The 17,884-nt window shown below is 38.5% G+C and overlaps 1 protein-coding gene across 1 annotated transcript in view; it reads left to right on the top strand.

The window, feature by feature from the left end:
* PTPRR (protein tyrosine phosphatase receptor type R) overlaps nucleotides 1–17,884 on the top strand; it is a 260,911-nt gene that overhangs the window by 11,195 nt on the left and 231,832 nt on the right. The window contains 1 exon segment of the mRNA XM_034644175.1: nucleotides 13,471–13,769. Within this exon segment, the coding sequence (XP_034500066.1) occupies nucleotides 13,471–13,769 (299 nt within the window).

The following is a 17,884-nucleotide window of genomic DNA, read 5'->3' as shown; positions in this document are numbered from 1 at the left end:
TGGACATTTAATGTCTTAGATTTAAAAGAAAGGTAAAAAATTCACAAATTTCAGAGGATACAAAGTAATTACAAAGGGTCGCTATCTCTATCTTGTGTAATACAGAAGTCGTGCTCTGTAAGGAAGGGTTTTGAGGATGCAACAAGAGCGTTGATGAAAGGATATATGAGGAAAGCGGATTTAATTAAGGGGAACTAGATGCTGATAGCAATCTTAGCTATCTTACATGTAGCAAAAATAATAATATCATTTCATTACATCAGAAGAAATTGGAAAAGTGAGTATAACTGTAAAGCTTTAGGTATAACTTTTTAAATTTTACTTGTGGAAAAGAAGTGTACTTGTTTACTGTGCTTATGGAAAAATGTATCTCTTTAGGAAAAATCAGCATTCTGCAAAATCTAATTGAATTGAGGCCTCTCTTTTCTTGAAGCACAGTGGGCTGTAGTCTGGCTGTGGGTCAACAAGAACCACTTTCATTCTCTGAGGAGAAGCTGAGGCTCAGCTCTGAGGAGACTTGCTCAAGTTCACACAGATGGTGATGGTGAGGGGTGTCTTGCACTAGAATCTAGGTCCCTTACCTCCTAGTCCATTGCTTTTTAAAATAGTGTATTTCTTTCCTTTCTGGCTACCATTAGTAGGCATCTGCTATATGAGCTTTCACTAGTACTCCTGTGTATTTTTAACTTTTTCTGAGAGGCATTTTCAAATCAAAGGAGAGCCTCATCATTTCTCTTGTAGAAATTCCCAAGGGACTTCCCTGATGTTACCCATTTATATCCACTTTCTAGAGAAGAAAGTGTTGGCAATGCTTTAAAAACAATGATAATCCTTTCACAAAATGATCGGAGAACAAAGTTGCCTTTTTTTGATTGTTCACTTTTTCAGGTCTCTTTAGAGAACATTGCTTCATCCTTTTGTTCCGTTCACAAGTTACTGGCACTGATTTAAACCCTTGTTATACAAGGATTTATCCTGAGAGGGTGCAGGCAAGGCCATTCTCCCCTGTGCATCTAAGAATTACCAACACCGAATCTGAAATATTGAATCATACCGTACTCTAACTGAGCATTGTAATTTCATCCATTTCTCTCTGTTAACATCTCCAGAGATTAACAAGGTCTGTCCAAAATGAAATTTAAATCATGGAATTTTATGACCATGGAAACTGGCTATTCGCATATAAGCGTTGCTTCCATGGTCAAAGTACTTATATTTTAAATGCACATGAGTACCTTTGACAAGCTGTTTACTAAACATTCTGTAAGACACTCTCTCCCTTCTGGGCTGAAACAGACTGAGTTCTCAGGGAAGATGAGGAATCCTACACATATCAACTTTATATCTCCGTTCTTTACAACAACTGTTTCAGTTTTTCTCCATTTTCCTGACGCTTACTGTCTTTCCTCCTTTGTCTTCCCTCTCAGGAGATGATTTCCCTTCTACAAGGAGAAAATAGAAACCATTACAAGATAACTTGCTCAACCTCTACCACCAGATCCCTTAACACCCCAGATGTTCCCACCCTCCACCCTCCCTCCTGTTGTAACAGAGGAAATACCTCCCTCCAACCCCAGGTTCACCCCCCTGCCTGTACTGTGGATCCCAACTCCTCCAATCTTGCAGGAGAGCTCAGTCTATGGTGATGTCACCTGCTTTCCCTTACGTTTTCAACCACTTCTTCTCAACTGGCTCTTCCTTTGAAGGAGTAAAAGTGCTCACTTCTCTCCTATCTTGAAAAAAACCAAATCCCTCAACCCTACTTCCCCTTCCTGATAACACACTGTCATTCTCTTATCACACCTACACTTCTTTGAAGTTGTCCACATTGTTGTTTCCACTTTACCTCCCACTTTTCAATCCAATTAAATCTAGCTTTCTCCCACGTACACACTGAAATTGCCTTCTATAAATTTGTCAATCATTTTTTAACTATATAGATTTGCAGTTAGAGAAAAGATGCTTTGATAATCTTGAGTTAAAAAGTAGCTTATAAAACATATGGTGTAATCTGTTGACTTCTTTGAGGGTATAGTTCTATGAATTTTAACACATGTATAGATTCATGTAATTACTACCACAATACATAAAAGGTCAGTGACCCCCTGAAAATCCTTCATACTATAACCCCCACCCCCCGCCCCTAAGTACTGATAACCATTGATTTGTCTTCCATCACTGTAGTTTGTATCTTTTCAAAAATGTCATGTAATGGAATCATACAGTATGTGATGTTTTGTGACTGTCTTCTTCCACTCAGCCTAATGCCTGTAAGATTCATCCAAGTTGTTGTATGGATCTGTAGCTCATTACTTTTTATTGATGAGTAATATTCCAATGTATAGATGTATCAGAGTTGATTACTTATGCATTGAAGGACATTGGAGTTGTTTCCATTTGGGCCAATTATGGCTAGAGCTGGCACAAAAATTTGCTTGCAGATTTTTGTGTGAATATAAGTTTTTATTTTTCTAGGGTAAGTATGTACAAGTGGGATTGCTGGTAGATGTCTGTTTAACTTTATAAGAAAGTGCTAAACTATGTTCCACAGTGCCTTTGCCATTTTGCATTCCCTCCAACAAGGTATGAGACTTCTAGTTCTGCAGAGACTCTCCAGCACTGAGAATTGTTGGTATTTTTCATTTTAACAATTCTAAGAGGTGTGCAGCGATATCGTATCAGTTTTAATATATATTTTTCTGTTGGCTAATAGGACTGAGCAGATTTTCATGTACCTATTTGTCATTTATGTATTCTCTTTGACAAAGAGTTCAACTTTAGCCCGTTTTTAAATTGGTTTATTTTCTTACTATTGAGTTTCAAGAGTTGTTTTCTGATTACACGTCTTTGCTGGATATGTGATTTACAATTATTTTCCCCACTTTTTTTTAATTTTAATTTTTATTTTTTTTTAGATTATTTATTTATTTATTCGACAGAGATAGAGACAGCCAGTGAGAGAGGGAACACAAGCAGGGGGAGAGGAAGAAGCAGGCTCCCAGCAGAGGAGCCTGACGTGGGGCTCGATCCCATAACGCCGGGATCACGCCCTGAGCCGAAGGCAGACGCTTAACCGCTGTGCCACCCAGGCGCCCCTCTCCCACTTTGTAGCTTGCCTTTTCATTCTCTTTACAATTGTCTTTTACAGAGCAAAATTTAAAAATTTTTGATCCAGTCCAGTTTATCAATTTTTTTTTCATTTATGGATTATGATTTTGGTGTCCTAGCTAAAAACTATTTGCCTAGCCCTAGGTAATGAAGATTTTCTCCTATCTTCAAAAAGTTTTGTAAGTTGTGGATCTGGATTTTTTTTCCATCGGTGCTCGCGGTTCTTGGTCACACAGCTTGGAAGAATGAAGAGGTAGACCAGACAGAGTGGTGGGTGGCAAAGCAAGGTTTATTGAGTGATGTTAAGGTGATAGTACAAAGTTCCTGAGGAAGGAGGGGACCCGATAGGGTTGCCACCGGCGTTTCTAAGGCTAGGGGTCTTTATCCCTCCTTGGAGGGCTGTTTTAATCTGATTAGCCCTTCCTGCACCTGTCATCCCTTCAGGTTTTTGTCATCTATCTATCACATGGAAAGGGAGGCAGGCTCCTTCCAGGGCGGTGTAAAATCCTTTTAAGGGTGGTTTCCTCTTAGGGAGAGGGCCCCTGGTCCTTGCTTGCCTGCCTTGCAACTATCCTTCATCAGTTGTTAATTATCCATTTAATTTGTGATCTTTTTTGAGTTAATTTTTATGTAAGGTGTGAAGTTTAGATAAAGGTTCATTTTGTTGCATATGGATGTACAACAGTTCCAGTGTCATTTTGAGAAGACGATTCTTTATATATTTTTGCATTTGTCAAAAATCAAATGGTGATATTTTCTCTGTATCTGTTTTTGAATCTTTATTTTGTTCCATTGATCTCTGTATCTGTTTCTTGCTAATACACACTATGTTGATTGCTATAGCTTTATAGTGAGTCTTAGAATTGGGCAGTATTATTCCTCTTTTCATTTTCAGTATTGTTTTAGCTATTCTATTTATTTTGACTTTCTATTTAAATTTTAGAATAAGCATAACTATGTCTATTTAAAAATTCTGTTGGGATTTTTATTTTAATTGGGGATAATTGACATCTTCATTATGTAGTCATACAATTCATGAGCAGGGTATGTCATTCTATTTATTTAGGTCTTCTTTGATTTGTTTTCCAGGATTTCATAATTTTTAGTATACATATCCTATATATAATCTGTTAGATTTATACCTAAGTATTTTATTTTTAAGAACAGTTATAAATTTTTGTAAAATTTCAGTTTTCTGTTGAACATTGCTAGTTTATAGAAATGCCATTGGTTTTGGAGATTGACTTGGTATTCTACAAACTTACTAAATACACCTGTGAATTCTAGGAAGATTTCGGTGGATTCTCTGGGGTTTTCTACATAGATAATCATGCCATCTGCAACTAGAACCATTTTATTTCTTCTTTTCCAGTATGTATGCCTCTCACTTCTTCTCTTTGTCTTATTGCACTGACTAGGACTTTTAATACAATGACATATAGAAGTGCTAAGATGTCATAGTTGCTTTGTCCTCTATCTTGGGATGGGAAGCAAGCATTCAGTCTTTCACTATTAAGCATAATGTTAGCTGTGGGCTTTAGTGTAGGTGCCTTTTATTTATTTTTACTTTTATTTTTTAAAAATTTTAGGAATACATTTTATTTTATTAAACTTTTTTTTTCTAAGTAATCTCTACACCCAACGTGAAGCTCAAACTCACAACCCTGAGATCAAGAGGCACGTGCTCTACTGACTGAGCCAGCCAGGCGCCCCGTTATAGATGCCTTTTTAAAGGAAATTCTCATCTATTTCTAGTGTGCTTAGTTTTTTTAAAAACTATGAATAGATACGCGTTTTGTCAAATGCTTTTTCTGCATCAATTGATATAATGTTGTTTTTCTTCTTTAGACTGTCAACACGGTAGATTATGTTGATTGCTTTTCAAATATTGAAGAGGCCTTCCATTCCCAGGATAATCCCCATTTGTTATGGCATATTATTCATTGTATTATTTCTTTTCTTTTTTTTTTTTTAAAGATTTTATTTATTTATTTGACAGAGATAGAGACAGCCAGCGAGAGAGGAAACACAAGTAGGGGGAGTGGGAGAGGAAGAAGCAGGCTCATAGCGGAGGAACCTGACGTGGGGCTTGATCCCATAACGCCGGGATCACGCCCTGAGCCGAAGGCAGACGCTTAACCGCGGTGCCACCCAGGCGCCCCTCATTGTATTATTTTTGCATTCAATTTGCTAATATTTTGTTGAGGATTTTTGCATCTGTGTTCATGAGCAGTATTGGTCTATGGTTTTCTTTTTAGTACTTTCTGTGGTATTGTTATCAGTATAATTTTGGCCTCATAAAATGATTTGTGGAGTGTTCCTTTTCTATTTTTTGGCAGAGGTCATGTGAAGTTGATGTTATATTTTTCTTTAGATGTCTGGTAGAACTTGCCAGTAAAACCATTTGATCCTGAAGATTTTTTTTTTCAAAAAAATTTTAAGTAGAAATTTAATTTCTTTTATAATGTTAGGACAGTTTGAGATCTGTATTTCGTCTTAGGTTTGAGTTTCATTAGTTTGTGGTTTTTGAGGAATTGGTCATTTCATCTAAGTTGTTGAATTTATATGCAAAGGATGATTCATAGTATTTTCTTATTATCCTTTTCACGTCTGCAGCGTCTGTACTGATAGCCTTCCTTTTATCTGAGATCAATAATTTGTGTTTTCTCTATTTCTTTGTGAGTCTTGCTAGAGTTTTATCAATTTTACTGTTCTCAGAGGATCAACTTTCTCTGTTGTTTTCCTATTTTCAATGTAATAATTTCTGCTTTAAATTTTTAATTTCATTCTGCATGTTTAGCATTTATTTTGCTCTGTTTTTGTTTTGTTTTAGTTTTTTAAAGTGGAAGCTTAGATGATTGATTCGAGACCTTTCTTCTTTTCTATTAAAGACATTTAATGCTATAAATTTTCCTCTAAATAGTGCTGCTTCAATTGCATCCCACAAATTATGATGTTATATTTTCATTTCAGTTCAGTTCAAAACATGTTCTAATTTAGCAATTACTTTTTGACTCAAGTATATTTAGAAGTATACTGTTTAATTTCCAAGTGGCTGGAAATATTCTTGTTTTCTATTATTGATTCCTAGTTTAATTTTATTATGGTCAGAGAATATATTTTGTATAATTTCAATTTTTTTAAATGTCTAAGTTTGTTTTATGACCCAGGATATGGTCTATTTTGGTGAATGTCCCATGTGCACTGGAAAGGAATGTGTATTCCGTGTTCTTGGTTGGAGCATTCTATAAATACTGTTAAATCCAGTTAGTTGGTGATGTTCTGTTCCTTTATAACCTTGCCCTTGCTAATTTTCTGTCTACTAGTTTTACTATTGAGAGAGGAATGTTAAAATCTTCAACTATAATTGTGGGTTTGCCCACTTCTCCTTTCATTTTGGTCATTTTTTGCTTCATGTATTTTTATGCTTTTTTGGGGGGGTGTATACACATTTAGGATTATTATATATTACATCCTTATGCACATTACATTATTATGTGATGTGTCTCTTTGTCCTTGGTAATTTTCTTTGCTCTGAAATCTGTTGTCAGACAGTGGCTTTCTTTTGACTAGTGCTTGCATGATATATATTTTTTCCATCCTTTCACATTAAACCTATCTGTATCATTATAGTTGGAGTGAGCTTCTTGTATTTCTACAACTGCATCTGAGTCCAGGGTCAAGTGGGGGGGGAGTGTGGAGAGAGAGAAAAGCTGTGACAGTTGGTTCCACTCTCTTAGAATGGTAGCTTCCCTGAAAGAAAGAAAGGCTCCCCTCTTGCAGAGTTTTGAATCCCTTAAGCTCTCATTAATGGCCAAGGCCACTGCTGCCGTGGCGTTGCTTGGGGAATGGAGAAAAGAGAGAGGAAAAATGGGGAGATTCCTGCAGCCTCTTTTAGCACTATGAGTTCCCTTTTTCAGAACTAGTGTTTTAGAGTGTTTCCCCTGAAGCTGTCTTTGTCTGCACCCTGGCATCCACTACGGGGTTGAGTAGAGAATGGGGGGGAGGGTGGGGAAAGGACAGGGGAGATGGTAAACTCCCTGCTGATGCTGTGGAACTTTTAAGTCCCCTGCTACTATTTATTTTCCAGAGTCCTCAAATAGCTGTTTCATGCATTTTGTCCCGGGTTTTATTCAGTGTAAACACCAAAGCAGGGTGTGTTTGCCCCATCTTACCCAGACTCTGAATCTTCCATACCCTTTCAAATCCTTGAAAATTATTTTATTTTTATTTATTTTTTTAAAAGATTTTAATTATTTATTGGACAGAGATAGAGACAGCCAGCGAGAGAGGGAACACAAGCAGGGGGAGTGGGAGAGGAAGAAGCAGGCTCATAGCGGAGGAGCCTGATGTGGGGCTCGATCCCATAACGCTGGGATCACGCCCGGAGCCGAAGGCAGACGCTTAACCGCTGTGCCACCCAGGTGCCCCAAAAATTATTTTATTTTTGTTCAAGGACTCAACAGTGGAAGATGGTTGGCTTAGTGCTTCTAGAATGCTATCCCCAAGCCTTTTCCATGTTGAATCTGGTCTTCTGAATATCCAGGCTCAGGTGTCCTTTGATGAATTTTAAGTAAATTAACCCTATGCAAATGTTAAGGGTTGTCTTGTTTGAACTCTGAGACGTTCTGACAGTGGGCACTGCCCCTCACAGACTCCTTGTTGCACTCTTCCCATGCCTTCCATAAGTCCACAGTCTCCAACTGCTCCTTCAACACGGGGTTCTTTGGGTCTAGGTTGCAGACTTCTTGTTCTTCAGCACCCACAACTGTTCTAGGCACTCTCATCCGTCAGTTTTCCATCAGCTTGCTTATGGTTTTTAGCACTTATTTCTAGTCCAGAACTTCCTCTTGAGTTCATATACATATAATTGCTCTCTAGACATTTCTGCTTCCATATATTATAGACACCACAAACTCACATTTCTCTCTCTCAATAAAGGCACCCCCATATAGTCAGTCACCCACCAGAAACAAAATTACCTTTGAAACCCCATTGTTGGTTCCTTCCCAGAACAGTAACCCAGTCATTGAATTAATACTTCTCCTCCTCCTCCCCCTCCTTCTTCTTGTCGATTTCCATGTCTTTTTTTTTTTTTTTTTCCTTTCAGTGCACAAAGGTGCTTTTATTAAAGCACAGGGACAGGACGCTGGGGCAGAAAGAGCTGCACTGTGATTGCGAGGAGCAATTGATTATAGACTTTTAAGTTGGGGGTGGGGTGGAGGGTAGAGATAAAGAAGTCTCTAAAGGGATTTTCATATGTTAAAGAAGACTTACAGGATCCTGGAGGCCTGACTATTGTCAAGCTAAGATTGCTTTTTGCCTCTAGCAAAGCCTTAACATGAAGGTAGCCCTCAGTTCCTTGAGGAATGTTACACTCCGAATGTCTCAGATACTTATCAACGGTGTGCAAGTTTTGATCTCTCTCTCTCTCTATGTATATATTTTTGCTTTTGTTCTCCTCATCACCACCACCCCCCAACAGTTTTGACCCTTAAATCTTTAAGGTTGCTGAGAGTGGAAGGTCTTATCTTCTGCAACTTCCTGCTAAATGTGTCTGCCTACGGGTCAATATTAGTCAGTTGGGGAATGTATAGATAGGAGTTAGGGAAAGGCAGAGGCAGCCGAATCCAAGGTAGACAACATATATGAATCTCCTTGAGTAGAAAGGACCATCTCTCAACTAGAGTCACCTCTGCTCCATCCCTCTATTGCCACCTAATCTGGGGCTATTCTCCTGTTACCTAAAAATTTTTACCTGGTAACTTTGCACTTACTCTCGCTTCCTTCCGATCTATTTTCTTGTATAGCTAGGGAATCTTCCCGAAATATTCATTTTATCTTGTCATTTCCCTCCTTAAATTTTGTAAAATGTTTGATTTCTCTAATGTTTCATTTCTTAAGTAAAGGTATTTAACAACTTAGTATCTGTCAACCTCTCATTAGTTTCCTGTTGCTCCGTAACAAATCACCCTAGAATTTAATAGATTAAAACAATACACATTTACCATTTCTCAGTTTCCGTGAGTCAGAAATCTGGGCCTGGCTGAACTGGGACTTCTGCTTCAAGGTCTCTCATAAGGCTTCAATTAGAGTGTTGGCCTGGGCTGGGCCCTTAGAGGAAGGGTCATCTGAGGAGGGATTTGCTTCCAAGCTCATTGACATGACTGTTGGAAGGATTCAGTGGCACTGAGAGCCTCAGTTCTCTCCTGGCTGTTGGCCAGAAGCCTCCTCCTTCACATGGACTTCTCTAGCAAGGCAACTTTCTTCATCAAAGTCAGCAGGAGAAGGTCTCCTAGCAACACAGAAGTCACATCTTTTTTTACCTAATCAAAGAAGTAACATCCCATCACCTTTGCCATTATCTGTTGGTTAAGAGTAAGCCTCACGTGGGATCCAGCTCACTCTCAATGGGAGGGGGTCATACAAGGATGTGAATGTCGGTAGGTGTGGATCACGGAGTGCCGTCTGGAAAGCCAGTCTCCCATAATCTCTCACCTTCTTTTTCCCATCTTCTCTCTTAATTTCTTTGTGCCTTGCTTTCTGTATTGTTACCTAAACTTTTCCAATTTACTAAATCTCTGTTCAGTGGTTTCTCGTCTACTGCATAACCTGTACATTGAATTTTGTCAATTGCTGTATTTTTTGTTTCGATGATTTCCATCTGGATTGAAACAGGCCTGTTCCCTTTTCCTTAAATTCTTGTTATTTTCTTCTTTTATTTATTTCGGTGTTTTAAATCAACTTATTTTAAAGCCTCCTTTATTTTTCTCTTTTTTTATTCTTTCTTAGGTGAGAATCTTCCCACTTACTCCATCTTCGGTCTCTCATGGCAGTAGTCTCAGTGTGCTTTGTAATTTTTAAAATCTCTAATAAGTGTGTCTTCAGTGGAACTTCTCTTCCATGTCAACACATGGAAATTACATTTACATATTTGTTTCTAGAGACATCACTATGAGAGTGATTTTTCAGTTTCCTCTGTCTAAAACCCTATAATACATAGAGGTTCTAAAACATTTTCTTTCTAAAGTTTTTCTCTCTTTCTTGGTTTTTGTCCTATTCTATTACCATCCTTCTCACTTGCCTTTGCTGGCTGCTTCATTCAGCTCCCTGACTGAAAATATTCGAATTCTACAGCGCTCTGTCCTATATTGTCTTCTTTTCATCATCAACATCCAGTCACTTGGCTTTAAATTTTATCTGTATTGGATGATTCACAGATCTACCTTTCTCTCTCCAACTATGAACTACACACTTAGCTATTACATTTCTAATTTGGAAGTTTGATATTTAATAGGCATCTCAATCTTAACATTACTGAATTGTTTACTTGAGTGTTTTCGTAACGCTGAAGTGAAGGAGGCAATAGAGAGGTAGCATTTGAAGATAGAGAAGACAAAACTAATCCCAGATCCTAGCTCAGTCACCTTCAGCTTCAGAGTTTGAATGTGAGAAAAATTCAGTAATAAACCCAGATTCCTAGGCTACATCTCCAGGGATTCTGCTTTGGTAGTTCTAGGCTGGGATGTAGGACTCTCCATCATAATATCCCACGTGATTCTGATGCACTGATCTAAGCACAACACTTAGACTTTGAAAAAAATTTTCCTGCCTAATGGTTATGGTGGGGTTCCTAATATTATGCAGCTGACTGGGTTCCCATTACTTAAGGACAGGGCAGGAGTAAGTCTTTTCCCATACACAACTGGATAAGTCTGGGAAATTTTAATTGTGTTACAGTTGGACTTAAAATTAGATTTTTTTCACCTTTCCTTGTAGGCCAGTTTTAGCACAAGAGACATTCGTTGGTTGGACTAACCTATTTTATTTAAATAAAGTGGCTCTGACAAGGTTTGCTGTGATTGCTAGTGGAGAAAAAGAAAGCGTGAAGATGATTATGTAACTTTCCCATTTCTTTATTCATCTCTCTTCATACATCTGCATTCTCTGACCTAAGCTGTGTCTAAGTATCTAAGCTGTAAGCACTTCTTTCTTATTGAAATTCCCCATTGCCCACTCTTTTATCTTTTATGTCCTAAATCTTGCAAGGGCCTTTTTTTTTTTTGCATATTAATCTTTATTTTTTTTTAAAGATTTTATTTATTTATTCGACAGAGATAGAGACAGCCAGCGAGAGAGGGAACACAAGCAGGGGGAGTGGGAGAGGAAGAAGCAGGCTCATAGCGGAGGAGCCTGATGTGGGGCTTGATCCCATAACGCCGGGATCACGCCCTGAGCCGAAGGCAGATGCTCAACCGCTGTGCCACCCAGGCGCCCCTGCATATTAATCTTTATTAACATGCCCATTTCAATGGCACTGTCATGACAGATATAGTTTTCAAGCCACTGAACACTGTAGATTCCTCTTTTTGGTAGAAGGGCCAGTCCCTTAGGTGAGAAACCTAAATTCATTCAAGCATATAGTATGTCTTTCCCAAAACAACAGACCATATTTAAATGAGGAGTATTAAAAAAGCCAACTAAGATAAAATAGTACATCCATTCTATTTCTTAACTCAGAGTTGACTACTTCTTTGTTGCTCTTTACAATATCAGATTCAGTTCTCTAAGAGGGGAGAGGAGAAAGTGTCCTCTTTTCAGAAATACAGAAACTCTTCCAGGATGCTGTAGTATTAGTGAGTAAATGCATTTTAGCAAAGTTCTAAATGAACATCTCGTGGTCAGAAAGTCAATATGCATCTAAACCAATTTAGCACCGTTCTCCATTAATAGAACACTGCAAGAATAATAACATTGAAGTACCCTGTTCTGAATTTCATAACATCATATATGTTTCTAATGACAGTTTCATTTCCAAATCTGAGGAACTCTTATCAGAGAAACAAAATTTATAGGTATTTCAAGGTCATCACTGTCAAGTCATCATCTTTGTCAAATTATGATGGCTTGATTGCTTTTGAAAAAGTTTGATCGATTTAGCAAACTCAGGATTGAAGATATGATGATTAATTTCTATTACTATTTCAGAATTCACATGAAATATAATTGTTATTTGAATGATCTGGAAGGCTAAAGTCACTGGTACCCAAAGATGATTCCCAAACTGTCTGTTCCATCATGGAAGAAAGCACTGAAGCTGACTAAAAAAAAATCACCTGTCTTTATATCCCTAAGCAAAAGTTTAAAGCCTGTTTCAGGCAGAATGGCTGAAGATGCTAGAAATATATGTTGGTCCCAAAAGGCTTGATGGAGGGCAAATTTGTAAAACCTAGCAACTCCTCTACTATAAATATTCAGTAAGAATTCTAGGCACCCCAGAATTCTTATAAAAAGAGGTAAGTAAATTTCTAAAGACAGTATTGCCATTGACATACCAAGGGAAAATCCAGGGGTGCCTAGGGTTGCTAGGCACCATGTGGGTGGCATTACTATCCTATGATCTGCTTACTCTGCTGATCATCTTATATAGACAATCTTAAGTTTGTTTTTCTTTTTTTTTTTTAAAGATTTATTTATTTATTTGAGAGAGAGAGAGAGAGAGAGAGAGAACATGAGCAGGGGAGGAGCAGAGGGAGAGCTGGGGAAACAGACTCCTTGCTGAATAGGGACCCTGAAATGGGGCTCGGTCCTGGGACTCTGGGGTCATGACTTAAGCTGAAGGCAGCCGCTTAACTGACTGAACCACCCAGGTGCCCCTTAAGTTTACTTTTCTAATTGATACTTGACCTAGTGATATTCTTTGGCTTACATGTACATGTTATTCAAGTCCATGGATATTTACCTAACAGAAGAAATAAAGGTGAATATATTTTGTTATCTGGACAGCCATATTACTGAGTAAGAAGGAGAGAATGGATATCGTTATAGGATTGAAAGTTGCAACCACAATGACTCTCCTCAGATTTCTGTCCTCAGCTTAAAATATTCTGCAAACATTAAAAAAAAAAAGTATACATTGCTAACTATAAGCAAGACAAAATAAGTATAAAATAAGAATTGTATGAAAGGCTATTGATTAAAAGGAGGAAAGCTTACAATGACATAAATGATTATCATTTGAGGAACAGATAGGACATTCAGGAATAGAAGCTCAAGTGGGTGTTAGAACTGGGAGTGTAGATAAAGGAGGAAATTCTGGACTAAAAGACTGTAAGAATATCTGATAAATAGGACTTTTTCAAACTACACCCACTTCTGTCCACCCAAAGTTTCTCAGATGCCTCCAAACCACCAGATGTGTTCTATTTGTGGGGAACTGAAGCAGGGGAAAAGGTGGAGACCAACTCTAAATTCTTCTCAAGCCTTAAAGCTGCCTGAGGACAGGTAATTCTCTTTATCAGATATTTCCACTCATCTCAGCGAAGATCTTTGATTTTTGTTTTTGCCTTCTCCCCATTTCAGGGTGCTTTTCAGGAAATAATGATCAGTTCTTGGCAATTCATCAGAAGAGGAGTGGGAAGCCAGCATTCATTTATCACCATTCTCAAGACATTGAGAAGAGCCTGGATATAGCTCCACAGAAGATAAATAAACATAGCTACCATTCCTCTCCTAGAGCGCAAATAAACAAACGGCACCAAATTGGTAATTCAGCATTTCCAAGACCTGCATATGACCCATCTCTCAATCTGCTGGCCATGGCTGGTCAAGATCTTGAAGTGGAAAACCTTCCAATCCCTGCAGCAAATGTAATTGTGGTGGTAAGTGTTGTGTTATGCTGATGCTGATGCTTTCCTCTGTGGTCTCTGCTTGGAAAAAAAAACCTCATGGTGAATAGTTATCATCAGATCTCAATGATTCTTTACCCCAGCATTTTTCATTCCTTGATATTTCTTTTCTGTTTTGTTACTTGATTATTGTCTGTTGACTTCCTCTTGAATGTGAGCCCATGAACTAAGAAACCATGTCTGTATTCTCTGTACTGAATGCTGTGCATGGTGCAGGTAGGTACTTAATAAATATTTGAGTAAAAAATGGCTTTAGGAAGGTCTTGCAGTTATAGTAGATAATATTCTGCACTGAGCCTCTGTCTTCTGTGATAATCTGTTCTAAGCAGATAGGGCTTAGTCTCAGTTTATATAAATAAATAGTACTTACTGAAGATCTCTGGTCACTTGTCCCAAATTGTAACAAGTGAAGAGACCACTGAAAGGAAGGGGTGTTGTGGGGGGTAGATAGTTTTCTGTCACTGGAATAAATAAGATGGTTTGAGGGTAATTGATATTCCTAGTATCACTGAGCAGGCATCACCCTTTATTAATCAGGATGATGCAGTGGTTCCATTGTTTGTATTCTTAGGGTATGTAACCCAGGCCAGGGTTTCCCAATTTATGGAGGTATCATAGTTTAAATACATGCTGAGGTTGATGCCCTATTTAGACTAAGTTTAAAGTCCCTCTTAAGTTTAAAGTCACAACAGGAGGATACACATTAACACTACAGATCAGTAGCTAAATGGTTGTTATTGCATTTCTGCCCCCAAATATAATCAAATACGTTGACTTTTAAGGCCAAGATCATTCAAATAGACTATATTTGCATTTTGACAATCTCTCTATGAGCCAAATGTTATTAAATCTAATAAACCTTTTTTTCCTTTCCTTTATTTTTTATCTACTACATAAGGACACTTTACTCAGTATTGACAATCAAAGATTTATTCATTGATGCTTTCAACTAGCATACGCCGAGTATTTCTTATGATCCAGTTGTCATTTGGGGGATCCAGAAATAGAGACAAATGAAATGGAATCTCTGGCTTTGCTTGGGAAATGTCTGAGAGGAAATGTCAGTAATTCAATAAAAAATCATAAATTGAGAACACAAGATGAGCTCTTGTTACAAAATATGTGGGTCACTTGGCCTCCTGAAATACTTGAGCAAATTTTGTGCATTTACATGAGTAACAGATGTTCTGAAGGTGAAAGCCATGTGCTCTGTCTATTTGGTGAAGATAAATGATGTTAACGATGTGGCTGTATCTGGATGTGCCTGTGTTAATGCTAGGGCTCGTGGGAGATACTTCCTCTGGTGACCATCCTATTCCCCTAGTTATCAACTCTTAAAGTCACTGTGAATTACTGTTCAAGAGGTTTGTCCTGTCTTGTAATGTCATGTACTATCTAGTTAACTTAATATTATGGTGGATAAAAGGCATCAATGATAAATTCTGGCAGGTCATTTCACTTTTAGCGTATTTGTGTTTGGAAACTCATGAAGTTTCCAAGTTGTGCTTTTTCTCATGGGTGATGATTACATGAAGGCAACGGGCGATTTTGCTATAGTAGTAGCCTTGCCTAACCTCTTGATCTAGTCTCTAACCATGCTGTGGCTGTGGTAGCTTGCAACCGTTGCCGGTGTTCATGTTTCCTGGAGTCTATTGACATTACTTATGCATGTGTGATTTAGTAGAAAAACCAGGAAAGTAGGGTTATTTTTTTTTTATTAAGATTTTATTTTTTTAATTATTTATTTGACAGAGATAGAGACAGTCAGCGAGAGAGGGAACACAAGCAGGGAGAGTGGGAGAGGAAGAAGCAGGCTCATAGCAGGGGAGCCTGATGTGGGGCTCGATCCCATAACGCCGGGATCACGCCCTGAGCCGAAGGCAGACGCTTAACCGCTGTGCCACCCAGGCGCCCCAAGTAGGGTTATTTTTAAATAAATCAATAATGTTCCGTGGACTCAAAAAGCAGACGGTCAGCATTCAATCAAATATCAGCTGGTTTGAAGGTTCATTCTATCCAGAAAAGATGTTTAGAAATGAAGTATAGGTGATGAAAGGGAGATAACTCTGGTGGCTAAATGACTTTGATAGAGTGATTGATGACTGTGTAGCAAAGGTGTACATGTGGGTTTTTTTTTTTTGTAAATATTTTATTTATTCATTTGAGAGAGAGAGGGACAGAGAGAGTACAAGCAGGGGGAGGGGCAAAGGGAGAGGGAGAAGCAGGCTCCCCGCCAAGCAAGGAGCCAGATGCGGAACTCGATCCCAGGGCCCTGAGATCATGACCAGAGCCCAAGGCAGACACTTAACCATCTGAGCCACCCAGGTGCCCCTACATGTGTTTTATACACACACACACACACACACACACACACACACACACACACACAGTGTATTACTTGAGGAATATTGCAGTGGTACCAAAGAATTATTTTATGGCTTAATTTATACCAAAATGAGTAGCGTTTGTGAGTATTTGTTTCCTGAATTAGGGAAATTACCAGATTTTTTTTTTCAGCCAGAGTAAAAACACCAGCTCCAACTTCCTACATATATATTTATATGTAACTTTTAAGATTTCCATTGAGAGGGAAATATGACTTTTTTTCCTCTTCCTCTATTTTTTTCTCTCCCTCTTGCTTCTGACATCATTAAGACAATGAATTGTAGGATAAGAAATATAACAGGGACATGAGAGATGTATGTGTCACTCCTCCTTTCCTGATTCCCAGTTATCTCCACAAAGCATTTCGTTAGAGCATTTGTCCACAAATGAATTTTTTTTTTCCTTTTTCTCCTTTCTTTTATGGTCAGGGAAATCTGTAGTTCATTTATTCCAAGGAGAGGATAGCGTAATTAGAATGTTTATCCCAAAGAATGCTAATTACATTTCAGAAGCTCAATTAAGAAGCTGTTATTAAGATTTCTGTACAAATGCAATATAGAGGGAATATGAATGTCCTCAAGGTCAGTGCTGTAGTAGGAGTCTGAAAATGGCTTTAAACAAATGTGTGCTGGAAATTCCTTAGTTACACATCAGGCCACAGGACCACAACATCGGGAAGGAGAGAACCTAGAGGTGTGAATGAAAATGATAGCGTGGAAGCAGTTGCAGGCCTTTCCAGTTCAAAAAGTTCAGCCTAGGTTGCCCAGTGACGAATGTTCTAGCCTGAGAAAAATCTGAGAAAACTGGGACTAGGAAGGCTTTGGAGTCTAAAAGGTGGGGGGATTATGGCTTACTTTATGAGGTGGTCTTCATAGGAAGGAAATAAAAGGAAGAAAAAGAAGAAGGAATAAGAGGAAGAGGAGGATGATGGAAAAAGAAGGTGGAGGGGAGAAAATGGGAAGGGATGAAGGAAGGGAGAGAGGAAGGAAGAGAAAAGAGGGGATACAGTGGCAGTTCTTAGGACAGAGGGAAGACTTCTCTAAGCACATAAGAAGACGATGGAGAGTTTCCAGGAGCCTCACATGGTCTCTGTGAGTTTTCTAGACTCCTAAAGCTTCTTGTCTTGCTCACTGTTCACCCAGACCAGCACACAGACATTCTCTGGTTTTCGTTTTTGTTTTTGTTTAAGATTTTATTTATTTATTTGACAGCGAGAGACAGTGAGAGAGGGAACACAAGCAGGCGGAGTGGGAGAGGGAGAAGCAGGCTCCTCGCCAAGCAGGGAGCCCGATGCGGGGCTTGATCCCAGGATGCTGGGATTGTGACCTGAGCTGAAGGCAGATGCTTAACGACTGAGCCACCCAGGCGCCCCCATTCTCTGGTTTTTTGACACAAACTTTCTTTGAAAATATTTTTATCAGGCAGTTGATTTGGAAGACCATTAAAACCAAACGCTTTGGATAACTCTGGGTTTGGTTACATCCTGAACTCTTTGTTATGCCTCACTTCAGCTCAGTTCTGCTGTTGACCAGTTTTTGAGTTTCAGGGAAAGAGGGAAAGAGATAATTTCTAGATGTGATCTGAAGGGCTTAGAAGGTCCAGCCTTGTCATTGCTTTGACAAAGTAAATAAATTTTGTAGCATTTAGTGTGTTCTGTGGATAAGTAATTGTTGGACACTTTTTCAAAAGACATATTATTGTTT

Source organism: Ailuropoda melanoleuca, chromosome 15 (assembly GCF_002007445.2).
Source record: "Ailuropoda melanoleuca isolate Jingjing chromosome 15, ASM200744v2, whole genome shotgun sequence".
Taxonomy (NCBI): Eukaryota; Metazoa; Chordata; class Mammalia; order Carnivora; family Ursidae; genus Ailuropoda; species Ailuropoda melanoleuca.
This window is presented reverse-complemented; position numbering and strand designations above follow the sequence as displayed.